Source organism: Oryzias latipes, chromosome 8 (assembly GCF_053564925.1).
Source record: "Oryzias latipes strain Hd-rR chromosome 8, Olatipes_Hd-rR_3.1".
In the NCBI taxonomy this organism is placed as follows: domain Eukaryota; kingdom Metazoa; phylum Chordata; class Actinopteri; order Beloniformes; family Adrianichthyidae; genus Oryzias; species Oryzias latipes.
The window spans coordinates 23,794,562-23,821,526 of record NC_136244.1 but is presented as its reverse complement, the minus strand read 5'-3'; the positions used below and the strand labels follow the sequence as shown (position 1 = coordinate 23,821,526).

Genomic DNA, 26,965 nt, shown 5'->3' with positions numbered 1-26,965 from the left:
TAGTAATCTAATCATCAAAATATATCGTTACTCTCCCACTAAATATAGTGGCCAGCTTGAAATGTGTAACGGTGTCTGTGCTTGTTTTTGTCTCACATAAGATAAAAACCAAGTTTCACTCGAGGAGAGGTTGACCTTGATGTCCGCTTCAACCTTTGCCCTTTTTAGACCCACATGTTTAAGCATTCCAACCATACATGACCTAATTGGTCAAAGACGCGTCAAATCTCAAGAATATGTTGGAGTGTCAGACTGGGCCACTGAGAGGTCACTTTGAAGTCTGGTCTTCCAATTATCTTCTTGGAGAAATCCTTCTCTCCGTGCAACTCTGTCTGTTCACTGAGTGGTAAACAAGACCATCAGCTTCAATTAACGTCAAGAAGGACGCAAAAGATTCTAAACGTTTTCAGATAATTGAAGTCTCTCAGCATTTGTGGTCCTCAGGTGAGGCGTGTCTCAGCTGCAAGCTTCTGTCTATAGGATAAGCTCTGCATATTGTGCACATGTGCTTGTGTAGGTGCATTGAGCATCTGCAGGGAGGTGTCCCCCCCCTCCCCGCCTGCAGCTCAGACTGAAGCCCAGGAGGACACGGGTCTAAAACCATCTTTGACTTATGAGAATTCAGCTGTTTGAAAAGGCGAAGACTCCATTCTCCTTTTTTTCCCCCTGCTTTTCTCCAAATAAGATGGCAAACTGTAAAATACTAAAGAGAAAAGGGCCAAATGAAGACTGATTAAGGTGCTTTGTGTTGTTTGCTGCTGAGTGTGCACATCCGTGGGTCTGCGATGAACTCGTGCAGCAGAGCTGGTAATGATGGGAATTTTATGCTCTCCCATGACAAACCCAAGGAGAAAAATTAGTGTGTGTGTGTGTGTGTGGAGGGGGGAAAAGTTCTTGCAATAAGCCCTTGAGATGACAAAAAGCACCGCAGCCCCTAACCGCTGTTTGCATTTAACTTATCAGACAACCTCCCTGCAGCAGGACTGGACTGTCAGCAAAAAACAAAAGTGCAGAAAAGAGGAAGTGTTTGGAAAGATGGAAGTAAAACCCACGCTGAAAAAAGAAAATAAAAAAACGTGGGGCTGTAGGACAGTTTTCCGATGAGTCTCATCCTGTCAACCCCTAGCCAGGGCTTTTTGTCTTGGCTCTGCTGGAGAGAGCTCCCCCCCCGAGAGACGCCACCGCCTCTGGCTGAATGTTATAAACGGAAAGAAAATGGCTGTGAGAAGACAACAGGCCTGAAAGAGACAGTGATGGACATTTGGAAAGCTTCTTCCTGCTCTTGTTTTATGTCTTTCTCAGGTTTATTGCCTGATATGAGCCCTCTGCTGAACGTCCTAACGCTCCTCTGAAGGCTTTGGCAAAAATGTTTCTCAGCTTCAAGAGGAGCTGTAGCATTTCTCACCTCCTTTGCTGCCTCTCAGTTCACTCAGTCATGCAGACAGATTGCAGACGGTCCTCACCCAGAGTGTGTGTGCGTCCACACCTGATCATCTTCTGAAGGAGTGAATAATTACTTTGCCAAAGGGCAAAACTCTGATCCCTCACTGGTATTTAAAGCCCTGTCACTGACTTTAAATCACCAGTCCTCTTTTCAGCTCCCTCCTTTCATTCTAATGCAGACATTCTGACCCCAGCTTCTTCATCACTTGCGGTCACCGTGTGCAATCCAAACTTTCTCTCTAACTGTGTTTTAATATACAATGTATACTTGGATCATTTTGTTTCTTTAAAGTCCAACCCCAATCATATTTTGATCGATATTTTGTCTTTAATTGGGATTGATGTGGAAAAAAAAGGAATGTTTCTGCAGAGCGGAAGTGGATAATTAGATATTTGCTTCTGAGTTGCAGGTGGAACTGTTTTCGTAGAGTAAGCCTGCCCCTACGTCCCGTCATCAATCTTTTTACACGCTCTCCCTTTGGTTTACAGTCCCTCACACCCCCAACCTGACATTAGCGGTGCAACAAAATTAGGTGAGCAATATTGGAGATATCCGGCTGTACAGTTTTGTTCTAGATTCCGGCTGGGACGAGGAAAACAAAGACACACATGGATCTATTTTTCTGAGTGGATGCATCAGAATGGAGCGGAGCAGGGAGCTTATGCGTATAAATATGATCTTTTTTTAAATGGCATTTTTGCTTCTGATCCAAATTCAAAACGATTTGAATAAAGAAATTCTCAGAAATGTAATTTTAAATTCAATTTCCGAATACATGTCTTCCATCATCAGAGAAGTGCCTCGAGCTTGTTAAAAACACCAAAAACCCATTTTTCATCAGAGTGGGTCTTTAAGTTTCACTCTCTCTCCATATTTCTTGATGCAGGTGTGAAATCCGGCCGCTCTAATTAGGTTATCGAGTTATGCTTTCCTCTTTCCCCCATGTTGTGCCCTCGAGCCATCCGTTTGCAACAGTCTCTCACCACCGTCTCCTCCTCCTCCTCCTCCTCCTCCCACCACACTGTTTCCCTAACATCTCCCACAGCAGCATCATTTCCAGCATCTCCCGGTTCCTGTCGAGCCCGCGTGCCCCTGCGTCGTCTGGCCTGTGCTGTGTATTGCAGATGGGAGCTGTAGTGCTCTTTCACGAGAGAAACGGCGGCGTGTTGACAGGCTGGTTCTGTATTTGTCCTTGTCTGATGTAAGCGGTCTCCCATGGTGCTAAGACTCAGCCCAGATGCTTGTCTACTTCACTTGTCCCTTACATGATAGGCATGGCAGGGCACACAGACGATCCGGATGCTGACGCATAAAAGCCGGGCGGTGTGTGCATAAAAAAGCACGGTTATGACCACCGTCATTCGAATGAAGAGATGCAGGGATGTAAAGCATGATCACAAATACTGGATTGAGTTGGTATCCAGGTAACCAAAGCCCTAATAAGCCACAATAAGACCTACATTGTTCGACAGGATGCGGACACAGATCAGAGGCACTAATGGTGAACAACACAAAATGGAAAGGGTGCTGTCTTTTGTATAAATGTTTTTAAAGTATATGCTTGGATTTCATTTTCTAGGTCCATTTCTGGCGAATAAAACCAGATTTTGTCAAAATTTGGAAAATTTTGACAAAAGCTGCACTATGAAAGTTTCTTTTCTTTGTATATGAGTTAGAAGTGAGTTTTGCAGGTGGCAGGTCTGATTCATTTCAGGCATTCGAGGGATGAAATCTGATGTTGTCTCTGTGGGACTGTGGTGGTGTGCATCCAGAAACTGAAATGCCAGACTAATCGCTGCTGATGACTTGAGAGTGAGAAAACGGGAGAGCTTCCAGGATAAGCTACGTCTCTGTCAGCCCAGTTGGTGACTGATGATGATGCTGGGTGCAACATCCACTGGCAGAGACACGCTGCACTTTGTGCCGTAACATGCTACAAAGGAAAATTACTCATAATTATTACTTCACAGGATGAAAATTTGATCGCCTTGTTACCCAAAACAAAACGCTAACAGGAAATCTGTCATCTCATCTCTGTTTTCACTCCTCCTTTTTTTTCCCCTCCTGACTTAAATTATGTTCTTCTAGACACATGCCGTATAACTCAAGGTTATTTTTCTGCATGACTATTTATCATTTTTAAGCCTTGCACGCCTTCTCCCACCCCCTTGTGCTATAACTAGTTATTTTCTCAATTGACTATCATCCAGTTTCTCATTATTCATGCTGAAATGCCCTTTCCTCTTTGAGAAATGAACGCGCTTGAGTTGTTTTCCCCTTTTGTGGCCTATCAAATAGTCTCCATGTCCATTATCAGAGTGTTGCCTTCATGTTTTTTGCTATATCTGACAACGGGTATGTTTGACCCATAATGACGCCCTGTTTTCACATTAGCCTGAATTCCTCTCCCTTCCCAAACACATTCCTAATGTTGCCTCCATGTTGTCTTATTTGCTTCCCCTTTTTATTATTTCATGCAAGGTTATCCCGAGGCAGGCAGCACTTTTATGGGAACAAAGGGGTTTGAAGCGGAGAGGTGGAAGACCTGGCTTTGCCTCCAGCCATGCCTTAATCGATCGCGTTTAAAAGGATGTTGTGAGCTGAATGTTTGAACCCATCTCCTCGTTAACGGTTGTCTGGGATTTAATTAAGAACTAGAATGAATTTAATGTCAGCTGCATTTTAACGAGAGAAGAGCAAAGTTGCACAACAAAGACGGAATGATAAAAAAAAAGGAAGAGGAGGCTAATTAGCAGGACGAAGCTGTGTTCATGCTACATTCCAGCTGAAACAACCCCATTTTCTTCTTCACTCTCTTCTTCTTAACCCTCTCTTTTTCTAGACACACGTATATATGCAAAGGCCTGGAGCAAAAACTTCTGTCGCATCTTTTTCTTCTTTTTTTTTCCCTGGCGCACAGTATGGATATGCAAATGCACGAGAAAAAGAAAAAAAAAACATGCAGCATTGTTGACACACGCTGCTTACTGAGAGAATGCAACCAAATACAAGACCGGAGCCGGTTTCTCTATAGTATAAGTGGCTTAAAGTACTTCTGTGTACTTTATTGTTTTTATTTATTTTTTAAATGTTGAATCCACAGTATGCCATCATATCTTCCAAACAGTATATCATCCAAGTAACACAGAAAAACAGAACCCTCAGGAACAAAAAAGGTAAAACAGACAACCTTCACTGCATGACCCACATTTAAATACAGCTTTATTCAGATCTGAAGACTCTTAGCTTTATATATATTTATATATGTATATTTATGTTTTTGACAGTCTGGTTTTGTAGCTATTCCTTGCTGAGTGGGCTGTCGTTGTCCTGCTGCCAATGTTCACGTCTGTTGACACCCGATGGGTAATTGATAAGGCTGCTGTCATGACAACTCTGTCCAGTCCACATCGACTCAACAGTCTTTCTCAAGCTCATTCCGGAGAGGCAGAGAGAGTGGGGTCTCCGTGAGAATATTGCTGTAAAGAGGCAGAGAGGGGAGCTTCACTTCCATGTGTCCTCAGAGGTACAGCGCTCCGAGCTCATGCGGCCCATCCCTCTGTGCACCCTGTTTCCAACTTCTCTCCAGATGCTCTGCGTGATGAGGAAAGGGGTGGAGGAGGTATCGATGTTACTGGGGCGTGTCAGCGTTCTGTTCTTGAGGACAGGAAATGTCTTCCTGATCCAACGGCTTACGCAAGATGCTTTGAACACAAGAGAGCAAAATGCCTAAACCAACATCTTAAGACCGTGTGTGCACAAGTACTTGGTTGATGGGATAAAGATAAGGAGGAAAACGGGGAGAGTGACGGGAGACTTTTCAACCCCTGTAAGCTCACAGATTTGCTAGCTCAGCTCAAAAATGGTGTGTAGGAGGAGCAGCAGTGAAGAACTCCCCGCAGGGTTCTCCCCGGGGACGAGGGAGACAAGCAGGTATGAAGACTGGTACCAGCCAGGTCACAGTCGGGGAGAGGACAGCAGGGGCCCAGCATGCAGACATCTGAATAGAGAAGGGGCAGGGACAGCTGCAGGATGAGGAGGGCAGAACGTTCTGTTTTATGCTGCCCAATCCAGCTGGAACCCTGAAAATCTTATGTCCAATCCAGTGCCAAATAAAAGCAACCTTTTGAAGAGACATTCGACATTCAATTCGGGATGCTGTCTAACTTAAAACATCTGTTCCACCTGGACTTTGTAAGATGTGAGGGTTAATCTGGAAGAGATTTTGGACTCTAGGGATCACTGGAGGAGAAAACGGCAGACATTTATATTATGTCTGCTTGAGATAGAAAAGAAAAAAAAACAACTAAGGGACGTGCATTCAGGCAGGTAAGTATCACTTTACCCTTTTAGAAGAACATAGCAAAGTTCTATAACGTTACATGATAAAGTTAAATTATTTCATTGGTTAAGGAGAAAAATGGCAAAGAAAATTCATGGAATACTGACAGTTTTCCTCCACACCTTTAAAAGGGCGCTCCTAATATTAAAAGTGCTTGTGCTTTACTGCCTTCATTTCTTATCATCCCTTTGTTTACAATCTCACTGGCTTACAGCCCCTCACACCCCCAACCCAACATTACAGGCATAACAAAAATGGCGAGTATCCAGTCGCACCGTTTTGAGCCAGATTCCAGCTCAGACGAGCAGAAAGAAGCCCTCCCTCCCGCTTCTTCTAACTGAATGAGCTCTGTTTCTTGGCCCCTCGTGCAGTGCAACTGAAGGTATGCATTCATGCCTCGCCTCATCCCCCTCCCCACAAAGAATGACTGTAGAGGGACTGCTCAGTTGCGGCTCGACTCCACCTGGGACGGCTTCATCCCAGGAAGCCGGGTTTTATCCCCACGTCAAGGTACATTAGTGTCAAACGGGTTGTCTGATGCTAACGTTTACTGACTCTTCACACCTGCGACTGCCGGTTGCTAATTAACCAGGAAGTCATTGTGTCCTCATGAGCAGGACGGCAGTTGACTCTCTGCACACATGATGCCAGGAGAAAAAATTCATTTCTGTGTTGTGCACAGCTCTCCACTGATATTGTTTGCGAGAGTAACATGAGCTGGGCCAGCCAGTGGCCATTTATCCTAATGAGAGCAGTTAACTCTGGGTCGAGCTTCAGCTGCTGGCTCCACACAAAAGCATCACAGCAGTCCTGTGGACGTCGGCACGTCCTTTTCCCGCTGACATGATGCTTTCTTTTTTTTAGGATTGCCCTCTCGATGAAACCTTAATTAGCTTAGAAGGAGATTAAATTATATGTAATTATTATGATAATATTTTCATCTGTTCAAGATAACGGGCAGACTTAAGCGAACACGGTATTTGTCGAGAGAGAGCAATCTCCCTCTCACAGTCAAAGTTATCAAAGCGTGAAATCAGGAATCCTTTCGGCAACAAAATGTAATCTTTTTCACACAGAGGGGACAATGGAAAGCGCTGCATATTCTCGTCTCTTCTCCACTTTAATTAAGAGCTTGCTGAATCTCTCCGTCTCTCACTCTTCTACCTTAAGAGTGGAGGGCCTTTTTTTATCTGCAGAATCTAGTTATTCCCCTCACACGGAGCCCTTTCCCAAGTTCTGGTCCTTAACAATTTTTAAACAATTTATTTGTCTTCTTTTTATGTGGAAGCAGCATAACTTAAGAATCTGTTGAGGTTAAAGCGGGCGGACACACATAAACTGGATTGAACGTTGTTTTAGATTTAAAAAAATATGTCGTTTTAGCTCAAATAAATCTGCGCTTACTTATCCATCTGTAGTCAAATGTAAACACTGTATGTTAAAGTCACAACTCGAGGGCACACAAAGCTAAGCACTTTATGATGATTGTAATAAAGTTGAAATTTGTCTGCAGGTCTCCAGTGGATGTTGTTCCATCATAGAGGCCACTTCAGATTCATGGACTCTTTTATGACTTTGCAGAGAGCGATATAGTGAAGGGTAATTAAAATGAAATTTGGACAAAATTCAAAAATGTCTTGACGGATGACAGAGATTCTGGAGAGAAGTTGACATTTCTGAACAGGACTGAGGTAAGAATTGGTTTGTTGGGGATGCTAGATTATCACCACCAGTCCATGAAGCATCTGAAGAGCCCCCCTTCTCTGCATACTGTTGTTAACTTTGCATATATGCTTTTACGTGTTACAATAGTCAGGCTACTTTTTTTTTCTTCTTAAATAGGTTTGTTGCTTCCATTGTGGCATTCAGAGCCGTGGATTTCCTCTTCTAGAGTTTGGTCATTCCTTTTCGTACCCCGTTTCCTCTACCCCACCCCTCATCATTTCTAGCCCGAGGGCAAGTAGGGCATCTCGTTATGGTAGTTGTAGTCTGGGCAGACCTTCTGTACCAGGCGGTAGTCCGTACTGTAAAAGGAAATGTAGATACAGATGACTTTAAAAGGCTTGGAGCAAATCCAGGACACGTAGCTCTGAATCTGCTCCTGAAGGCAGGTCTGGGATGGGTCGTAGTTGCACATCGAGGTGCGCTTGCTTCGATCCACCTTTTCATAGTCCACCCGGCAGTTAAAGATCTTGGAGTCCTTGGGATAGACCACGCTTTGGCGCTCCAGGTCAAACTCCACTGCTTTGACTGGTGGCACCAGGCTGACGGATATGTTGCCCTCGCCCGTTGAGTTGTGTCGAAAGAAGACGCTGAATGTGCCGTTACCATGATCCACGATCTTTCCAGTTATCAGCAAGTTAAGCCTCACTGTTTTAATATTGGAATAGAAGTCTCCCCAGCCAAACATCTTCTTGAACTTGCCAGTCTTAACGATGGGCCTGCGTTTGACCCTGGAGCTGGAGGAGTCAGGTTTGAGCAGATCGCTGCCTAACATTTCCCAGAACTCCTGTTTAGAAAACTCCTGTTTGGAGAAAGGGACTGGGCTTTGGTAGGGCAACTCAAGAGAGGTGGCATTAGCAGCTCTGCTTTTACTGTGCAACATCCAGCGGCTCAGGGGGGAGACGGACGCCTGCCCGGTCAGGAGACCCAATGTCTTTGAGGAGTCACTTGAAGAGCTTTTTGGGCTGGAATAATCTTCTTCCTGACCCAACACCACCTGGAGAGACTTGAAGGAAAAAGAAAATAAAAGTATTAGGAAGGCAGAAAGAAACGTGCACACAGATTAAATACTTAATCGATACCTAATTTACTGTTCACACCTTTGGTGTTGTTAACTCTGACATTTTACCAATGAAATATATATATATAAAAGAAAAGAGATGGATGGAATTTTACAGGCGTTGCTATTATTACATTGGTTTGTTTACCTGAGCTTCAGGAAAAAAAGGCTCCTTCATGTCAAGTTCCTACAGAGTAATTCCCTGAGCTCACTGAGCTGCTGGGAGGCCGAGGGGGATCAAGTAACGGATTCTTACTGAATATCAACGCCAAAACCAAATTCAGGTGGAGTTTATTACCCTGGTGGTCCTGCTCAATAATTCTGAAATTGGCCATCTGCTTCTAAGCCCGTAAAAAAAATGACGTACCACCAGTGTGAAATGTTTTCTAAGGTCAGCGGTCAGGGGCAGAATCGGCCACTTTTTTAACATCAAGTATCCAAACGAGCGGCTTCACTTTGCCGGTCCTATTTTCACTTGAAATTCATGGGAGGATTATCCAACGGAAAATAAATGACTCATATATATAAAACCTTAAAGGAGCAAAGTCCACGTGGGATGTACACTCTGCTGTGTTTCATGTGTTAAAGTGAGCTTTTTGCTTCTTAAGCACTGCGGTCTGTGTGCAGAGGAAACTGTTACTGCCTCCGAGCGTTTCGTTGGAGGATCAAAGTGTTTGAGAAGGGGGGAGGTGGGCCAGCGGGAGGGCCCAAGAATAGAGTGTAATGTCCAATTAAGGCTTTCAGTGTTTTAATTAAAGAAAAAAAAACTGTCAGTACACACACACAAACTTGTCAGATGTTAGCATCAACTGAAAGCCATGGGAGGAGAGAGATGGGATGGTGCCGCTGCTTCACAATAGCTATGCGGAAGGTGTGAATGTAATGGAGGCATCTAATGGTAATGATCTATTAACAGGTAGCTTCTGTCTAATGTGCTGTGAAAAGTATCCATCATAGTCGCGTCCTTTGAGTTTGGAAGAGCGCGGGCGCACAAACACGCGCGTCTTGTAAATGATGGATTGTGGTGGATGCATACAATAATGCAAATGTAGAAACACTGGTGTAACTTGCATGTGTGTGCTTTTACCCAGGGAGATTTTAAAATGATGCATAATGCATGCATCCCCGTCTGTGCTCTGATCCATCCACTGTGTTGACTGCCACAGCTTCCTCATACAGGCTTAGTCAGGATTATTAAGTCTGACTCATTTCTATTCCGCTTTATGCGGCTTTTCTAAGCTCGCTCACATTTGTGAACATGCTCTGCAGTCAGTCAGTGATATTGATCTCCCGGCTTTTCAAAAAAACATATTTCCGTTAGAACCATATGCATGGCATTTCAAGTGCTTTCGACGATGCCCACTGATTGGGTTATGGTCTGATGTCTGGACTCGGTGGGGAGGACTCCTCTCCTCCCTTGATTCGCTTTAATTCCCATGGGGGTTTGCAGACCAGACACCCTCTGCCCCAGTTACCTGTCTGTTGCTGCGCTACGCTGCTGCTCAGATCTTTTAGCTTTTCCCTCAGGGGCTGATAACAGCCCTGACAAGGACTCCTTCCTCTTGAAGCAGATAGTTCTAATGCTTTAGTTGAGAAGCACAAATTCATTAATACTTGAAACAGTTGAGGAATTATTGATTTTTGTCTTTTCAAGTGTATTTTTATTTTTACAGAGACAAAACAGGATAACTTTGGTGCAGCATTCCCTGAGGTTGCCATTGATGGACTACTTTGTGTTTGATTTCTGTTCTTCAATGGGCAGAAGGCAGCAGGGCATCAAGGGGAGCAGTCTGTCTGCCTCTCAGATGCCACTTGGGAGCCCCTGTAGAGACCAACAAAAAAAACCCTGCGGGCTTCTAAAATATGCCACTCTTGATTTCAGCGTTTTGCTGTACTTGCCAGCTGTACCAGAGCACAAACATATTGCAATATGCTTTATTGTAGCGCTCGGATTAAGCCTTGTATCCCCCCCTCTCTTCCTTGCCTTGCACAGCTTTCATAATGGAGCCAGAGAGGCTGAGCAGCACGAGTAGAGATGAGGGGAGTTTGTGTTATTGCTGAACAGAGGGTTTAAGCGTCTGGTGCCGCTGCAGATGTCAAATTCAGCTTCAAATCACTCTTGAAGACAAATCTAAGTTTCAGTTGGCAGAAAAAACTCTGATCTGCAAGTAATACTGATGATTAATAATAATATTAATATCAAACCTGCTGGCTGCATGTTCACCACGCATTACATGTGATTTCAAAGTTAGAATTCTTTCCAATAAATATTTGAACACTCTTGCTATTCTCAAAAAAACTGCCTACCTCTACAACTCTGTTGCCTCCATGCATTTAACTGGGGAAGTATATGAGGTGTAGGATTCAACATTCAGCACTCTTCCAACTTAGTCTTCTGCTTAGTAAGCAAATTAAAATGGTAAAGAATAACCTTGGAGTTGAGTGTTTTTATGTGGCAAGAGATTAATTCATTGTTTCACTGAAAACCGGAAGCTGCAAACTCGTTTTAAGCGTCAGGACAACCTGCTGTTCGTATCATCTGCTTTAACATTTGAAACTAAAAAGTCATTTTCTATCAACAGACACCGGTTCATTTCGGATCAGTAGGTCAGAGACTTCTCACACAATCTCCTTACAAGCTCTTTCTCTCCTTATGTTTATTTATTCGGTTTCTTCCCAGCTTAAAGTCCTGGAGGTTCAGTGTGGGCGACGGGCATTTGGGTCTTTCTGAGGGGGAGGAGGTTCAGGGGGCTTTGTCATTTTTCATGTTGGCTAAGTGAGTCAGTGCAATGGCTGCAGAGAAGGTGGCTGTGGGCCCTGTCGCTGTGGTAATTGTGAGTCATTCAGGCTTAGTGAGCACAGGCCCTGGGCCTGTCTCTGCATGAAATACAAAGGAGGAAACTGTGCTCACAAGGCTGCCCCCCTCCATGGACAATTATCAGCCTACGGCAGCGACAGGTACACTTTCAAAGCTGTTCCTCCGCCAATTGAAGCAATACAGACGAAGATCTAGCTCATTGACGGTATATGAGAACTGGACTGAGTGAGAGTGACATCACACATAGAAAATGGCTTGCCGTATTTTTTTGAGTGTCACTTTTTTTCTGGTTTGTTTTTGGATTGTTCGGCCAGAGGTGCGACTTCTACTCAGGAGCGATTTAGGATTTTTTTTTTCCTTTTAAACATAAATAGGCTCATATATTGTATAAAAAAACGGTTGTCCTTTAGCGCTTGTTTTTGGAGTGTCAAGTTTATAAACCCATTTTTGGACAGCCATTGTGTGTTGCACCATTTACTTTTGACATTTGATTGACTATTTTATAACCTGAATAACTTATGCTGCAAAAATAAAAAATAAAAATCATGAAAAAAATTAGGATTAGCAAAAACATGTTAACGAAAAGGTATCAAAACAAGAATGGTTATTCTGACCAACAGAATGACTGACTGAGTAACAGCTGTTTATTTCTCAATGCGATTTTATCTCAGTCCAGTTATCTTATTCAATCAGTTATCTAGTCCAAGGACACAGTGACTGTTAAGGCTGTGATTTGAGTCCACGACCAAGAAAGCAGACAGCTAATTGACGTGCAGCCTCTCCTGACTGGCACCACCTTTAACCCAGGTCAGGACTCTGTGCAGGCCAGTCAAGTTCATCCACACCAGACTTTGTTGTCCAGGTCTTTATGGACCTTGCTTTGTGCACAGCCATGTTGGAAGAGGAAGGGGCTGCTCCAAACTGTTCCCACAAGGTTGAGAGCATGAAATTGTCCAATGTGTTGGTATCCTGAAGCATTCAGAGGTCCTTTCACTGGAACTAAGGAGCCAAGCCCAAGTCCTGAAAAACAACCCCGCACCATTTACTATGGAATTACGTTTCTGCCATAAACTGAAAGGGCGTAAAGAGAACTAAGCGGGCGTATTTAGGAACTGAGCGAGTGAACCTTAAAACCGCGCAGGCGCAATTCTAACTGAGAAGTGATCTTGCGCGGTCAATTCCTTTTTGCGCGCTCATGTGGATTTACGCTCAGTGTTAAGGGGGCGTTTTTGTCACTTTTGGGGCAGGAACCTTTCTGGTTGATCTGATTGGCTGAAATTTGCATGGCCTATCGGCGAGGCAGAGGGGCGGGACCTTCATTTTTCAGTGCGGTGGGGGGGGGGTTAACAGGCGGCTCTTGAGCTGCGTGCAGCTCTCTGCCTTTTATCATATTTTCTATATTCAGTACTTTATAGTACAAAGGAGCAGATATGTGAATAATGCAGAACAACTTCGTTTGGAAACCCTGGAAATGCAAAGAGACACGATTATGAGGCATAGTTTAAACTGCAGCTGTCAGCTACGCGGAGGAACACGGGAATAGAGCAGCTGCAGTTCGGTTAAATTAGATCTTCACAGATTCGGACTTCCTGCTTCAATAACTCTTCTGATAAACGTTCAAATGTGTCAGCAAGTATCTCACTCATTTTGTATTAACACAGAGAGTGAACTACAAAAGCATTTTTAAAGAAAAAAGTTCGTTTTTATTGCCTTTTAATCAGAATTGTTCGTTTCAAGCTGTGAATGCAAACAGAGCAGCGAGCCGGCTGCCAAGGGAGCGTCAAAAAAGTGCAAACTCTGTGAAACAGCATTATGTAAAAATCAGTGAACTTTTAAAAAGTGAATAAATGTCTATATTTATATGAATTGGTAATGAACACTTGTCAGCATAGTCATGCTACATTATTATTTATTATACTAAATTTTGTTAGAAAGTCAACCTCCATTTTATTGCTTATAGTTTTTAAAATTTAATAAATATATGAATCATAACATAAATGCACAATAGCTCTGAAGATACTAAAGCTTCTGTCACCAAACCTCCTGTACTGACTAATCATGACCTTATTGTCCTACTGCAATAAAGATTATGTCATAATTCACGTTTATTGTAAGGAGTTTTTCATATTAAAATATTGATCAGATTTGGTCAAAAATGCTCAATGGCTTTGAAGGTGCTGTAGTTAGTGACACAAAACTTCCTGTACTGACTAATCATGACCTTATTTTATTTTATTATATTATATTTTCCTACTAAAATAAAGATTATGCAAAAAAAAAAAAAAAAAAATCTGGCATCTTCAGAGCTATTGAGGATTTTTGACCAAATCTGATCCATTTGTAAATATGAAAAATTCCTATAAATAAACAAAGTGAACTATTGACATTCTTTATTTTAGTATGACAATAAGCTCATGTCAAGTTACTGATAACTTTAGTCATGATTCATATCTATTAAAATTTGAAAAAGTATATGCAACAAGATAAAATGAAGATGGACTATTCTACAAAATATGTATTGTAACAATAATATGCTTTATAATAGTTTTATGATTTTTTTTTTAAGATTATTGATTTTTACACAGTGGTGTTTCACAGTTCACAGAGGTTGCACTTTGTTGACGGTCCCTTGGCAGCCGGCTGCTGCATGTCTGTTGCATTCACAGCATAAAGCGAACAATTCTGATTAAAAGGCAAAAAAACGATCTTTTTTCTTTAGAAATGCATTTGTAGTTCACTCTCTGTGTTAATACAAAAGGATTGAGATACTTACTGAAACATTTGAACATTGATCAGAAGAGTTATTGAAGCAGGAAATCTGAATCTGTGAAGATCTTTCTAACTTATCGAACCTCACCTCAGCTCCCAGAGAATTTAAAATAATGAATCCATGGTTCACAAGTGAGAACGCTGGAAAACCAACTCCGACAAGACAAGAAGACGCAGCAGCAGCTGAGTTTCCGCGAAAAAGGAAAGGCCTGTGTTGGAAGAGCGACTCGAGGCTCAGCGCTGCTATCAGCAGATGACCGTGAAAAGAGCCATCCTCCTCCCCCCTTACCGGGACACAGCGCCGGCAAGTTACTTTGGGACTGCAGGACTTAAAGTTGGCCTGAGGTGTCTGCTGTCACTGTTCTTTGGAGCCGCATAGCAAAGAGACGGACTCTGATGATGAGGAAAGGGAAGCCGGTGTGTTTGACAGAAATGTAGTCCAGCTGTTCCAGATGCAGAAGATGAGGACTTTGATCGATTTTAAATGCTGATTGATGACTACAAAAAATAAATCACAACCAACTCAGTTTTGCGCTCGCTCCCCTTTTTAAACACACACCAGCGTGCACGTTTCACCGGTATGTGTGTTAACGTTAAATACAGAAAAAACGCTCAAAACTGAAACGGCGCCGTTTAATCCGGTGCTGTTGTAAGGAGAGGAGAGAAGGGGGTTATGAGAAATAATATGGCTGTAATTGTGTGTTTGTCTGGCAGGTCAGTGTGTGGTGTGGCTCTTTGACTATCACAGTTAGAGATGTCGGCTCTTTGTGTCAAACTTGTTTGTCCCCCCCTGTTAGAGACAATCATAGAAAAAAACCGCGGATGTAACGTGGATTAAAACATTAACCAACGACCCAAAACTAAGGTAAGAAAGTGCAGCGGGGTTTTCTGTGCTGTATGTTTTCCCATGTGAAATTCACTGCATTTGTTATCGTTTTAATGCTTTTAATCCACGTTACAGCCGCTGTTCGATTTCTATTAAAGCCCCAAAATAAAAGTCCCGCCCCGCTGCTTGGCATGCAAATTTCAGCCACACTGCTCAGTTAGGATTTCAGCCGTTCTGTTGTAAAATACGGGGTCGCTTGGTTAGAATTGCGCCATCACAGTTTTAAGGTTCACTCACTCAGTTTCTAAATACGCCCGCTTAGTTGTCTTTACGCCCTTTCAATTTTTGGCACTTATGTAATTCGATAATTTACCCTCCTCCACCAAATGTCACACTCGTCTCAAATGCTGTCTGAAATGTATCTTTCTCCTGGCAACCTCCAAACCCAGACTCATCCATCAGATTACCAGATGGAAAAGCGTGATTCATCACTCCAGAGAAGGCGTCTCCACTGCTCTAGTGTCCAGTGGCGACGTGCTTTCCACTACTGCATCCGACGCTTTGCATTGCACTTGGAGATGTGTGGCTTGGATGCAGCTGCCCGACCATGGAAACCCACTCCATGAAGCTCTCTGCATGCTATTCTTGAAGGTCACATGAAGTTTGGAGCTCTGCAGCAATTAACTGTGCTGAAAGTCGACAACCTCTTCACACCATGCGCTTCAGCATCCGCTGACCCCTCTCCGCCAGTTTAGGTGGTCTACCACTTCATGGCCAAGTTGCTGTTGTTTCCAAACTCTTGCATTTTGTTATGATAGAGCTGAGAGTAGACTCTGGAATATTTAGGAGCGAGGACATGTCACCACTGGATTTGTTGAACAAGTGACATGACTGTTCCACACTGGAACTCACTGAGAGCAGCCCATTCTTTCACATATGTTTATTACAACAACTGTATGCCTGAGTGCTTGATTTTATACACCAGGCCAAGTGATTAGGACACCTGAGTCAGATCATTTGGATGTATGAGCCAATACTTTTGGTAATAGTGTAACTGTCATCTTTGTATTCAGAGGTGTATAAAGTAACGAGCAGAGTATCTGCAACTTTTCGTTTTTTTAAACTATTTAACATTCGACTGGGGTGCAGAAAAGTTTCCCATTTATTTCAACATCGATGTCTAATTCTAATTTTACCCTGTTTGTTTTTGCCTCAGATTCATGTATTTTAAATGTTGTACGATGTCTCAGAGTGTCAGAAAAGCGCCTTTAATAAGATAAAACATCACTTTTATTATTATTCATTTAGTCAGCTGTTAAAAAAAGGCCCAGTAAGTCTCTCTGGTGATCAAAGTAAAGCATTTAACACTTTAGGAGGCTCATATGTTCCTGACCACAGAGATTAAAGCCTAAACTCAAAGAAGAGTAAGTTCTTGAATTTATCTGCTGGATGCAAACGGCACTCCAAATGAATGCTAATGGAGCCCTGACTGTGCTCCAGGCTACTTTAAATATTCATGCATCACCATATTATATTAAAAGGTGATAATACGCTGATGTGATAACCTGACAAGAAGCGACTAAAAGCCCGTTATTTCAAGTTTAGGTGATCAAAAATGGAGATGGTTTCCTGTTAAGTTTTACTAACTCAAAGGATTTGACGTGAAGTGAGACAGTTCTCACAAAATATATTGTTTTCTTTTTTTTCTGACATGAAAGACGATCTAAAGTAAAGTAAATTGATTTAGTAATGTCTGTTAAGCCACCGAGCAATGCTTGAATCATGCGATCACCCAGGGGAGCTGACAAGTTCAATAAGCACTTGACTTTCTTCTGGCTGTCGAGTTGAAATCTTCATTTCTAAAATGACACCAGTTTTTAATTAAAGACTGAAGCCGCTCAGATTTTTGCACTGTCCGTCAAAGCCTCATTCTTTCTCCCGCTCTCCAGATGTAATATGCTCACCACAGGAGGATTCTCTGCTACATGATTAAAGTCTGAAAATAACTAATTATTCTCCTGGCCAGTGCCGATCCAAGAAGAGGTGACGGAGAAAGGTAATTTCACCAGAAACAAGCCATTTGACTCTCCATGAATAATTCAGTCCAGCTTGCTTTGGGGTCATCAGAGTTTAAGGTCTGCATCAGGTGATGAACTTATAGCGCTGAATCTTTTTATCTTAAAGTCTTCTCTCAATCTGTCCCCCCCTCGTGCACGCTCCGTGCTTTTGACCAGCTCATTTTTGAACAGGTTTAGTTGTGTGGGTCCCTGAGGAATTGAGCTCATTTTGTATGCCTGGAGCAAAACAGGGCCCTGAATTGGCTTTCACATTTTTTACATTGTAAGGTATCGACAAGTTGGGGGTGTGAGGAGGATGGAGAGTGGCAACAGGGGGACACGTTTGGCCTAGTTTCTCCCGGGGGAGTCTCGTACCTGTCTGATAAAAGATGAAGGATCTCTCTATGCTTCGGTGTCAAAATCATCAGTTAAAGGCATTTTTGTCATCAATTTATATGCACCCCATCTGACAAAATACACAAACAGCAGTCAGTTTGACACAAAACAAAAAAAAACTAAAGTTCCTTAAGTCTTCCTTCACACTATTTTAAAATTAATAATTATAAAAATAATAATAATAATAAAAACAACATAACTGCAGGTAAACAGAGAATGTTGTGCTTTTTTGCTAAGATTTGTTTTTTTGACACGATGTCCACCTTTGTTTCAGAAAGTAATCTGGAGTGTTTATTTCTTTGAATATCTGTCAAGGACTACAAGCTGCTAAAACCACATTCTGTGTAATTTGTTTGTCTCTTCGTAGCAAACAGATTAAAGCCACAGAAGTCAACTGCTTCTCTGGTTTTCTATCGAAGTTGGCTCTTTTTGTGTGTTCGGACTGTTTGCGGTGTGCAGGAACAGGAAAATCAAAACAATTAGAAACGCTTCTTGTGAGGTGTCTTACTCTGACCCTGTGAAGTTATGTTCACACCGCCCTCAGGAACGTGCGTTCAAGTGACCACTTCCAATAAAAAGTCTAAGTAAACTAAATGCACGTTGCAGTGTTCTGCAGCAGGGTGGGACTGTATGCAGTATGGATACTGCAGCGCCTTGGGCCTTTTAAAAAGGTAGTAAAGGCCGTGTCACACAGCCACTACAAATCCTAGCCACCCTATTGCATGGATGAAAACTGGTCAAAAACCACACAAAGAACAAAAATCAAAGTAAAGGCCAAGTTTGGCCCAAAATTTGTGCATCAATTACATAATTTGAATGTGATGTGTGCACCGTATAAGCGATATAAAAGTTATACATGGGTGGTTAATGCGTGAAAAGTCCGTTAGACAAACATGGAACGGTCGTGGAACGCCAGAAATCTGCGTGTGCATGTCGCAAAAATTACGCACAGCTATGTAAGATTTACGTAACACCTAGTACGTAAAGTATGAACAAACTGATCCGAGAGCCCAAAACCGAATTAGCATAAGAACCCTCAGCCGCAACTTCCGCTAAGTCTGTCATATATCGGAGTAGAGCTCTGAAAGAAAAAGTCTGGGGTGATATTTTCGCGATTGGCCGGGCGTCTACGTGTTGCACCAAACCTCTTCCAACTGTAGATGGTGGACATGCGCTGGTTAACAGTAGAAAAAGTTGATGCTCGTCCATACGGTGGAAGCGGGTTCAAGAATGCGTGCTTTTGAACACACGTGACATGGGAACGTACCATCATAATAGCTGTATAATGCAGCTTGACTCCAAAGAAGGGCTTTTTTAATGCAAGTTTCACCCAATCACGAAGAAGTTTAGAACCTTTAATCAAAAAGAGAAATATTACATGGTACAGTTAAAGCAGTAAACTTTAGAAAACCAATTTAAAGCTCTACATTCACCCCTCACCACTGAAATCAATGGATTCTGCAAAAAATCCTCCTCAAAGGTCTCTCTGCTTTTTCAATCCACTGCATTAATTGGAAACCCCTATAAAGAACCCCCAGCATGCCTTGTCTGGACAAGTGCATCGCTCTGACCCCGAAAATCACTGTAGCATCACAGCCCGGCGTGCTGCTGAACTGCCCACGAGATGTTTACCCATGCAGAACTGACTGTTTACAGATTGTCAGAGAATTTGGAATTGGCTCCTGTTCACTGGTCATGTGCTGGCGTGATATAAAGTATCGGAGGACAGGAGCCGCAAAGTCTGCAGCCGCAGGTAAGCTTAGGCTTCCTTTATCCTGCCCACTGACAGCTGAGGGTTCTCCCTTCAATAATCCAGCATCCCCTGGTCCCATGTCGCCTTTTTCTGATATTGCTGAGAGGCCTACTGATCTTAAAACAATTCATTTGATATTAACTTTTTTTTTTTCAGAAAACACTTAGAATCTTTAGAACAGATTTAAATAACGTTTACTAATATCAGTTGCAGCATGAACTCTGGGAAATTATGCCAGCTGAGGATTTTCTAATCCTTTTTATTCATCTCAGTGTGAAAGTTTATCTGATCTCCTGGGAGTTACACCCACTCATTCTACCTGAGACTTCGAGTCATTTTTCTTTGTGCCGCTCTCTGTAATCCACCCTTCACAATCGCACCCTGCCGGCTCCCCGGCAGCCTCCCAGAGAGCGGAGCCACAATAAATTGTACCGGTTTTGACTCGACAAAACAGATTCTGTCTCAGGACAGCTGAGCGGTTCACTGTGAAGAGCTGTCAGAGTGTCAGAGAGAGTCTCCCTCTGACTCCGTCTGTCTCTTCTGGGCTGCTTGCAGCCTCGGGGAGGGGGTAAATGGGTGGTCAAAGGGTGGAGGGGCCCCTATGGGGTCACTCACACTCAGGTTGTGTATAACTGGCAGATTGTAACTTCAATGGCTTCCTCGTGTTTCTATATTTGTTTTTCTTCAGCTACACACTTGAACAAGGAAAAACATTTAAAAAATAGAAAAATGATGTCACCATACATGTTATGCTTCGTTATACAATGAAAAAACTGTTTTGACTCTAGTTGAATGACTTTAATTGTATGAAATGTAACTTTTTTAGAGTTCTCTACACGTTAACAGCAACATAATTTATTCAGTCAAGTGTTGGGTCTGTTTTAAAATCTATTTAGGTAAATACTGAGCGACCTAAAGGCTGTCACTCCCAAACTAGGAGATTTTCCTGGGTGATGGGAAGTATGGACGGGCTTAGTCTGTGGCAACAGTCCTGCCATAGAGGAATATCTAATGAACTACTGCCGCTCAGCAGAAACTATGTCCTAGGAAAGGACGGTTTTCATAATTTTGGCTAAAAACTGTATCATCATTAAAATACCACTGGGAACGCTTTTAAAATAGATTAACGACAGTTGGAGTGGCTCACAAATAAGTCTGAAATGCCAGATTCATGGTTTTAGTTTGAGTAAAACACATTTTGCTTTTGTTGATTAAAATATTGTGATAGAAAAAAAAATTATTTTCTTTAAAATATAATTTCCCGTATAGTTTTAAATAATATTGTATACATTTAGGTGAAAGAGTTGGACTGTATCATCTTGCCACAAGTTAGTTGAATCTTTAACGTATAGATTTGTGGACAATGTATCGACAAACCAGATCAAAAGGAAAAATACGCAACCCTAGTGTCTCCTAAAGTCGTCAGATCCAGGATGGGATGCCAAACTAAACGTGAAGGTTGCATTCAAGCACCAAGACTTGCTGCATTATTGAGAAATGCAGCAGCTTTACGCCAGCACTGAGTCTGCATAAGTGAAAGAGTCTGAGTTTGTTCTTTGATGGTTTGGCCAGACCGTCCTGAAGGCCCACGTTCCTTTGCATGGTGGTTTGTGATGAAGGTCAAGGCCTGAAGCTGTATTTAGGACCACACCACTAAATCAGAGCTGTAGCAGTCACCTGTGGATGTTTGTGTGCAAGTTCTTTTAAAAGCTAGTCCATCACAGGAGAGGCAAAACCATTGAGATTTGATTTCAACTCGTTTGAAAAAACAATGAAACAAAAGATTAAAATAAATAAAAATGTATTTGTACAGCACTTGAGGTGTAGACATTCTTCTTAACCATGAACAAACGATTATTCAAATAAGGATTTTGCCACCAAAACTGCTTAGAGCAATAATATACTTTAAGTGACAGCAGAAAGTTTTCGATGAGAGAGAAAAAAAACTGTAATTTATTTTAGAAATGAAGGAACAGTGGCTGTTTCATTATCCAAAAAGCTTTCACGGTGATGTGAGTCTGTATTGACCTGCGTGCTCTGCTGAACATGAACAGAAAATTAAATGTGAGTGATTTCTCCCAGTGATCCGCTCTCTTTGCAGCTTTCTGTACGTGTCCCTCTGCAAAAAACAAGTTTAACGCCCCCACCCCTGTCCGCGGCCAGATTTTGATTTTGTGCCGCAAGAAATACATGAAACATATGAACATATAACATATTCTTTTGCCTCGCTAGGTTTGATATTGTGTCTCAATAGAGCCTATTAACTGCAGATCAGAAGTTGAGAACACAATGGAATGCCCCCCCGTAAAGAATGGGACTTTTATTCTTATTTTTATACCAAGTTGGGCTTCAAAAGCTCTTTTTTCTGACAGTTCTGGTCTCATAAGATGAAAGACGTTTCTGCTCAGCTGCAGATGAATCTGGATGGACAAGGTGAACGACCCTGTGATGAAGACAGGCGTGTAGGAAACATGAATCTGAGGCTTTTTGACAGGTTGAGACAGAGTTTCCAGGCTAGTCGGGGTAAAATTAGTGTCATAAAACCATCTGCTACTTAGCATTATGCACACATTTTCAGTATCTGAATGTGTCTTTGCTGCTCTGTGGTTCAAAGATATTAAAGACCCACTCCAATAAAATTGAGTTTTTGATGTTTGTAACATGTTCTTGAGGCAATTTTCTGAGGATGGACGACATATATTAAGAAAGTCAAGCTTAAGATGAGTATTTATTCTAATCGTAGTGAAGCAGGAGCAGCAGAAAAAAAAATACATTTGAAAAAGAGCTTAATTCTGAAGAAAATATGCTCGGCAAGCCACAAACTCCCTGCTTTGAGCTCTCAGCATCGGGGAGGGGAAGGGGGGATGGGATTGCCAACGGTCAAAACTCAGAGGCAAATTTCCAATGAACTACATAGGTTTTTGATTTGGGCTAAAAACAGCAAAATTATATATAAGAGACCACTGGGAGAAGATCAAAAGAGGACTGGAGAGAACTTTAAAGCTTTACATGTTTGAGAGGGATTTGTTTTAAAATTGAACAAGTTTTAAAAATGTTGCAAGAAGGGTGTGGCTTTTAGCTTTAAATTCTAGGGTTGTAATGATTGATCAATGATCGATTTCTATTTCTACGTTCCAACCAGATCAATCTGACGTAGACAAGTTGTTAATCAAATTGACCGTATATTTTTTTATAGAATTGTTTCAAAATGAAATAGAATAATATTGGAATCAATATTGGAGAATACAATTTGGATCGAGGCACGGTGAGTTTATCTTACTATAACCTAAAAACGACCATCATTGCCATTAATTCAAGTTTGCAAGAAACAGAAGGAATTTGGAAAACTTCACTTAACTATTTAGCACCCAGATGTTTGTCTCTGAGTCACACAGGTTGAAGGTTTGGCTAAAGGTGTTCTGGATCCATTTCAAGATTGTTCAAAATCGATTACGAATTGTATCGCCGACCACAAATTATGTGAATCGAATCGTTATTTAAAGAAATCGTTAAAGCCTCTCCAAAATACTCTAAAAGATCTTGACAGAAATATAGGCTTCAAACAATGACAGTTTGACGTCTTCGTCAGTCGTCTGACAGAGACGTATGTCGAAACATGTCAGGTGTGTGAAAAACACAACCGTGTCTGATAACAGAAGAACCAGGAAGTCAGTTAATAATACAGACACTATGAACTTTACTGCACTTATAACAGTTTGAGCTCAGCTGAAATTCATTTATCAAATCAATGTCTCCAGTTCATTTGAACGGACAGCTGACTGGAAACAAAGCATCTCCTTTTTTTCCACGGATGCACAGACGATACCTAAGGCCTCCTCCACAACGTTCTTGCTTCTGTGAGCTCCATCTTGCTGATCTCCTGCATCTTTATTATTTCCAGTTTACAGCAGAATTGTCTTTTTGGGGGCAAAACAAACAGTTTGCCGTTCATAAGAGTATGTTTGCGCTTGCATTCCGTTTGTTGAAACATGACAGTTTAGGGCAGAATAATGAGAATAAAATTGTGTTTGAAAGTGGAATGACCTTGAAACAATTGCTGCGAGAGAGTCTGCTGTCCGCTCAGTTCAGCGCCCCGTTGGAGTGCTTTTATTCTCCTGTTTGTTGAAAGGCAGGGGTCTCTTTTACTTCACCTCTCCTAGATTTTATCAAATAGGTTTTGTAATTCAGATTTTCAACCTTGTGCTGTTCCAACAAAACACTATAGCTGTTTGCGGTAAAACGTGCCGATAAGTGGATTATGTTTTTTCTGCAATAACACTCGTATAATAATCTATAGAAAATTGTCCATGTCTGTTTCTGACTTGATGTCATCTAATTAGTTAACTGTTTGTTTTTAGCTAAAGGTTTTACTCCAGATCTTAATTAATTCAGTAAATTAACTTAAGAAAAATCTTGTTTTTAAGTAAAACTATCACTTATTTGAAAGCTTCTTTAAAAACAGATTTTCCATGAGCAACACATTAAGTTAATCAAATGAAAACTTTACAAACCGAACAGCAGAAGAAAACTGTGCAAAAACATAGAGCTAACAGTCTATTCCTATAAGTGAAGCTTTTCATATCCATCAAACAAAAGGGGCAGGTCATGCAGCTAACCGCAGATTTAATGTCATATTCACTCTAGACTTTCTAAAAACCTCTGGAATCAAAAACTTTTAAGTTTTCACGATAGAAAAAGAGGAAAAAAAGCATCAAAACTTGGCAATTTTCAAACTTAATTATCACACAAAGAATTTACATTTTGAAACGCGCCATTAATCACATAAACACCGAGAAGAATGGCACATTGACTTAACAGTCATAAATATTAGTCTCCATTTCCAAAAGAGCTCTTGAGAACAAACCTCCTCTGTAAATTGCAGCACTATCACTACAAAAAAAAAGACCTGGATTTAATTTTTAACGCTTCTGAAATTAATCACTGCTCTGTTGCATAATAAAAATTTACTTAATTCATTAATTGCTCCCTAATTTATCAATGTCACCCAGTTAATGAATCTCCTGCTGAGGGATGCCAAGTGCATTTCTTACAGATGAATGTTCATCCATGAAAGAAGGGGGGGGGGGGAGTCCCTGTTTAATGGTATTATCATCCCCCCCCCTCCCCCCCCCCCCCCCCCAGTTCTTTTGGGTTACAATGGGCTGTATTCCTGCAGCTGACAAAGAGCTTCTGGAACCAAGATGACACGTGCTAAGCCTATTATCCCTTCTCTGGTATCTGGTTGTACTGCTGAAAAGCCTGAGTCCCCATGTTGTTCGACAGCGTGTGGTCTCCTCTCTCAGAAAGAACTGAAGAATCAGTTCAAAAGGCTGTGACTCTGCCAATTATACCGGCACATTCATTTACAACTGTCTGCTCTTACTGAAACCACCAAAAGAACGATTACTCCTCTTTAAGCTTCAGCATGAAACTTTAATAGGAGTATCAGAAGGTCATCCTTGAAGGTATGCCGGCACAAAGGAGCTGCATCAAACAGCTTCTCCAACATTTCACTCTCCTCGTCTTTTTGGATCTCTGCTCTGTCCCTGGGCTCTCTGGGATGACTGAGCTGTGCTCAGCCCAGGGGTTTCGGCAGAAGGATGTTTTAACTTTCCTCATGTGATTTCTGAGCCGACTTCTCATTAAAGGGTACGGTTTAATATGTCTGAGCCCACATGAAAGACCAGTGGGTGATCTAAATTCTATAGGGCTGGAAGATATTATCAAGACTTCAGAAAGAGTTTGCTTGTTTCATCTTCACATCTTCCTCGTGGAAAAGAGCTGGATGTTGTGGATTCCAGAGGAGTGGTACATTTTAAATGTGAATTTATTTAGAAAAAATTTGAAATCTTAAGATTTTATGAAGTTGCCGATACGGTGCACTGTCAGTGACTGATGATAGTTTAACCGGAATTATTCATTAATTTAATGAACAATTTGCACGCGTGTATTGTTATGAACCAACGTTAAAACGCGTAAATCTATTAGAAATAAGATCACCTGTGCTCAGGCGGTGCACTGCACGCTCTGCTCGTTTTACGCACGAGGGGGATCAGAGCAGCTGTCAACCCTGAGCCGTCAGAGCAACTAGAGCTCACCTGACTGTCTGCACATTTGGAGAAAAAAAGACATCAACCTGAGCAGATGCACCAAACAGGACAGATTAAGGAGGAAGTATGTCTGCGTCTCGGCAGGACCCGAAGTTTGATGTTTTTTCGTGCGCGCAGAGACGTGCGTCGCTGGCGCAAGGTGCGACATGTTTGTAAATGTGAGGAAGATGCGTAAAGACTTGACTTGCACTCTCTTCTTTCTTACCAAACAAGCGGTTCCGTTGAGGAGGAGCAGGATGAAGCCGCGGTTGGGACGCATCATTCCGTCGCGTAAAACTCGCAGCACCCCCTCTCCGGAATAAAAGAGTTATCAAAAATGTTTAAAAAAAAATGCCCGAAAACGGGCTTGGTCCTCTTTCAGGAAGATGCTCCTCCAAAGGGTCCAGATCCTCCTGTGCAGACGCGCGGTCCCATATCCACAGCAGGCTGGATTGCTGCGTCCACGCACCGAAAACCCCTCGGAGCCCCCACTGTTCTGCCTGCTCTCTCTCGATCCCGCGATTGACTCAAACTAGTTGTGATTTGAAAAATCCATGTTATCCAATTATTAAAAGAAAAAGAAAATAGAAAAAAAAGGTTGGAACAGGACAGATCCCAGTTCAGGGAGACATGACTTCACTGGGAAGCTGGTTGATCATATCTGGCACCAGAGGCGATCCTGGAGGAATGAAGCTGCAGAAAGCTCCTGCAGAAACTGAGCAGCACGGAGACTGGAGAGAGCGAACAGACCTTTTTTCTGCGTCTCTCTCGCTCTCTGAGTGTTTGTGATTATAACCCCCCCACCCTTTTTTTTTTTTGTAATCCCTTCTCTTTTTCACTGTCTCTCCTCACCAATCCAGCTTCCAAACTCTTTTCACTCAATTAAGCTGACAGACAAGAGACTGTTAAAATAAATAAAAAGATGGTAAACATCTGTTCCACAACTCTGAGTTCATTGGCTTCTCGGTTCCAATGTTCTTGCATCAATTTTTCCAACCCACAACGGTCTTCCTGCTTCCCATCCCAGCAACCCATCATTAAACAAAACAATCAATGTGTGGGAGGAAGGGATTGATTGGGATTTTTTTTTTATTGGTTCGTCAAATCAAAGATGCCTCAAATGTCATACGATAGTGGAGGAAGTTTGGGTAAAGTGTCACAGCTCCAGGACAACTCTGGCTGTCACACAATAGGTGTTCGCCCTCCTCACAGGTCAGCCATTGATGTGCAGCTCTGCTGGGCAGTATTGACAAACGCGGTGAGTCCAGATGAACCGCTGACCGTCACCTCACTGAGGTGTGATTAATAAAGACTCTCTTCAATAACACGCAGTTCATCAGAAGCAGGTTAATGAACTGGAATGCAAGATATCACTGCACAGGTCGCCGAGCTCCCAACGGCTCCATTTCTGCTTAATTAGACTCATGGATGAGTTGAAGTGTCTTGCTCTGTTCTGGCTCTGCAGCTTTTCTTCTGTCAGACAGTCAACAACAGAAGAAAAGCTGCTCTGTATTCCACCGTCTCCGGGTCAGAACCTCTGCTTTCACACCAGTTTTGTTTCACATTCACTCATCAAAATCCCTTTGCTCTTGTTTTTCTGCTTGCTAATAATGCACATTTACTGTTGTAAAAAAGGTTAATTGATCTCGGGTCAGAGGTTAATTGGCTCCACTGGCCTCCAACTGAGAG

At 42.1% G+C, this 26,965-nt stretch overlaps 1 protein-coding gene across 1 annotated transcript; it reads right to left on the bottom strand.

Annotated features, from left to right (window-relative positions):
- Window positions 1-4,467: 4,467 nt before the first annotated feature.
- LOC101170021 (neurexophilin-1) lies at window positions 4,468-26,042 on the bottom strand. Its single transcript, XM_004071249.5, has 2 exons — window positions 25,503-26,042; window positions 4,468-8,514 (listed from the first exon to the last, which is right to left on the bottom strand). Exons 1-2 carry the CDS (start codon window positions 25,557-25,559, stop codon window positions 7,732-7,734), a joined length of 840 nt encoding a protein of 279 aa, XP_004071297.1. The 5' UTR covers window positions 25,560-26,042; the 3' UTR covers window positions 4,468-7,731.
- Between the last annotated feature and the right edge of the window lie 923 nt (window positions 26,043-26,965).

What these genes read in the sequence shown, in the direction of transcription:
- LOC101170021 (XM_004071249.5), bottom strand. Translation starts at nt 25,559, where the DNA reads ATGATGCGTCCCAACCGCGGCTTCATCCTGCTCCTCCTCAACGGAACC. An exon ending in TCAACGGAACCGCTTGTTTG is followed by an intron (nt 8,515 to 25,502) that starts GTAAGAAAGAAG and finishes TTTTCCTTCAAG; the next exon opens with TCTCTCCAGGTGGTGTTGGG.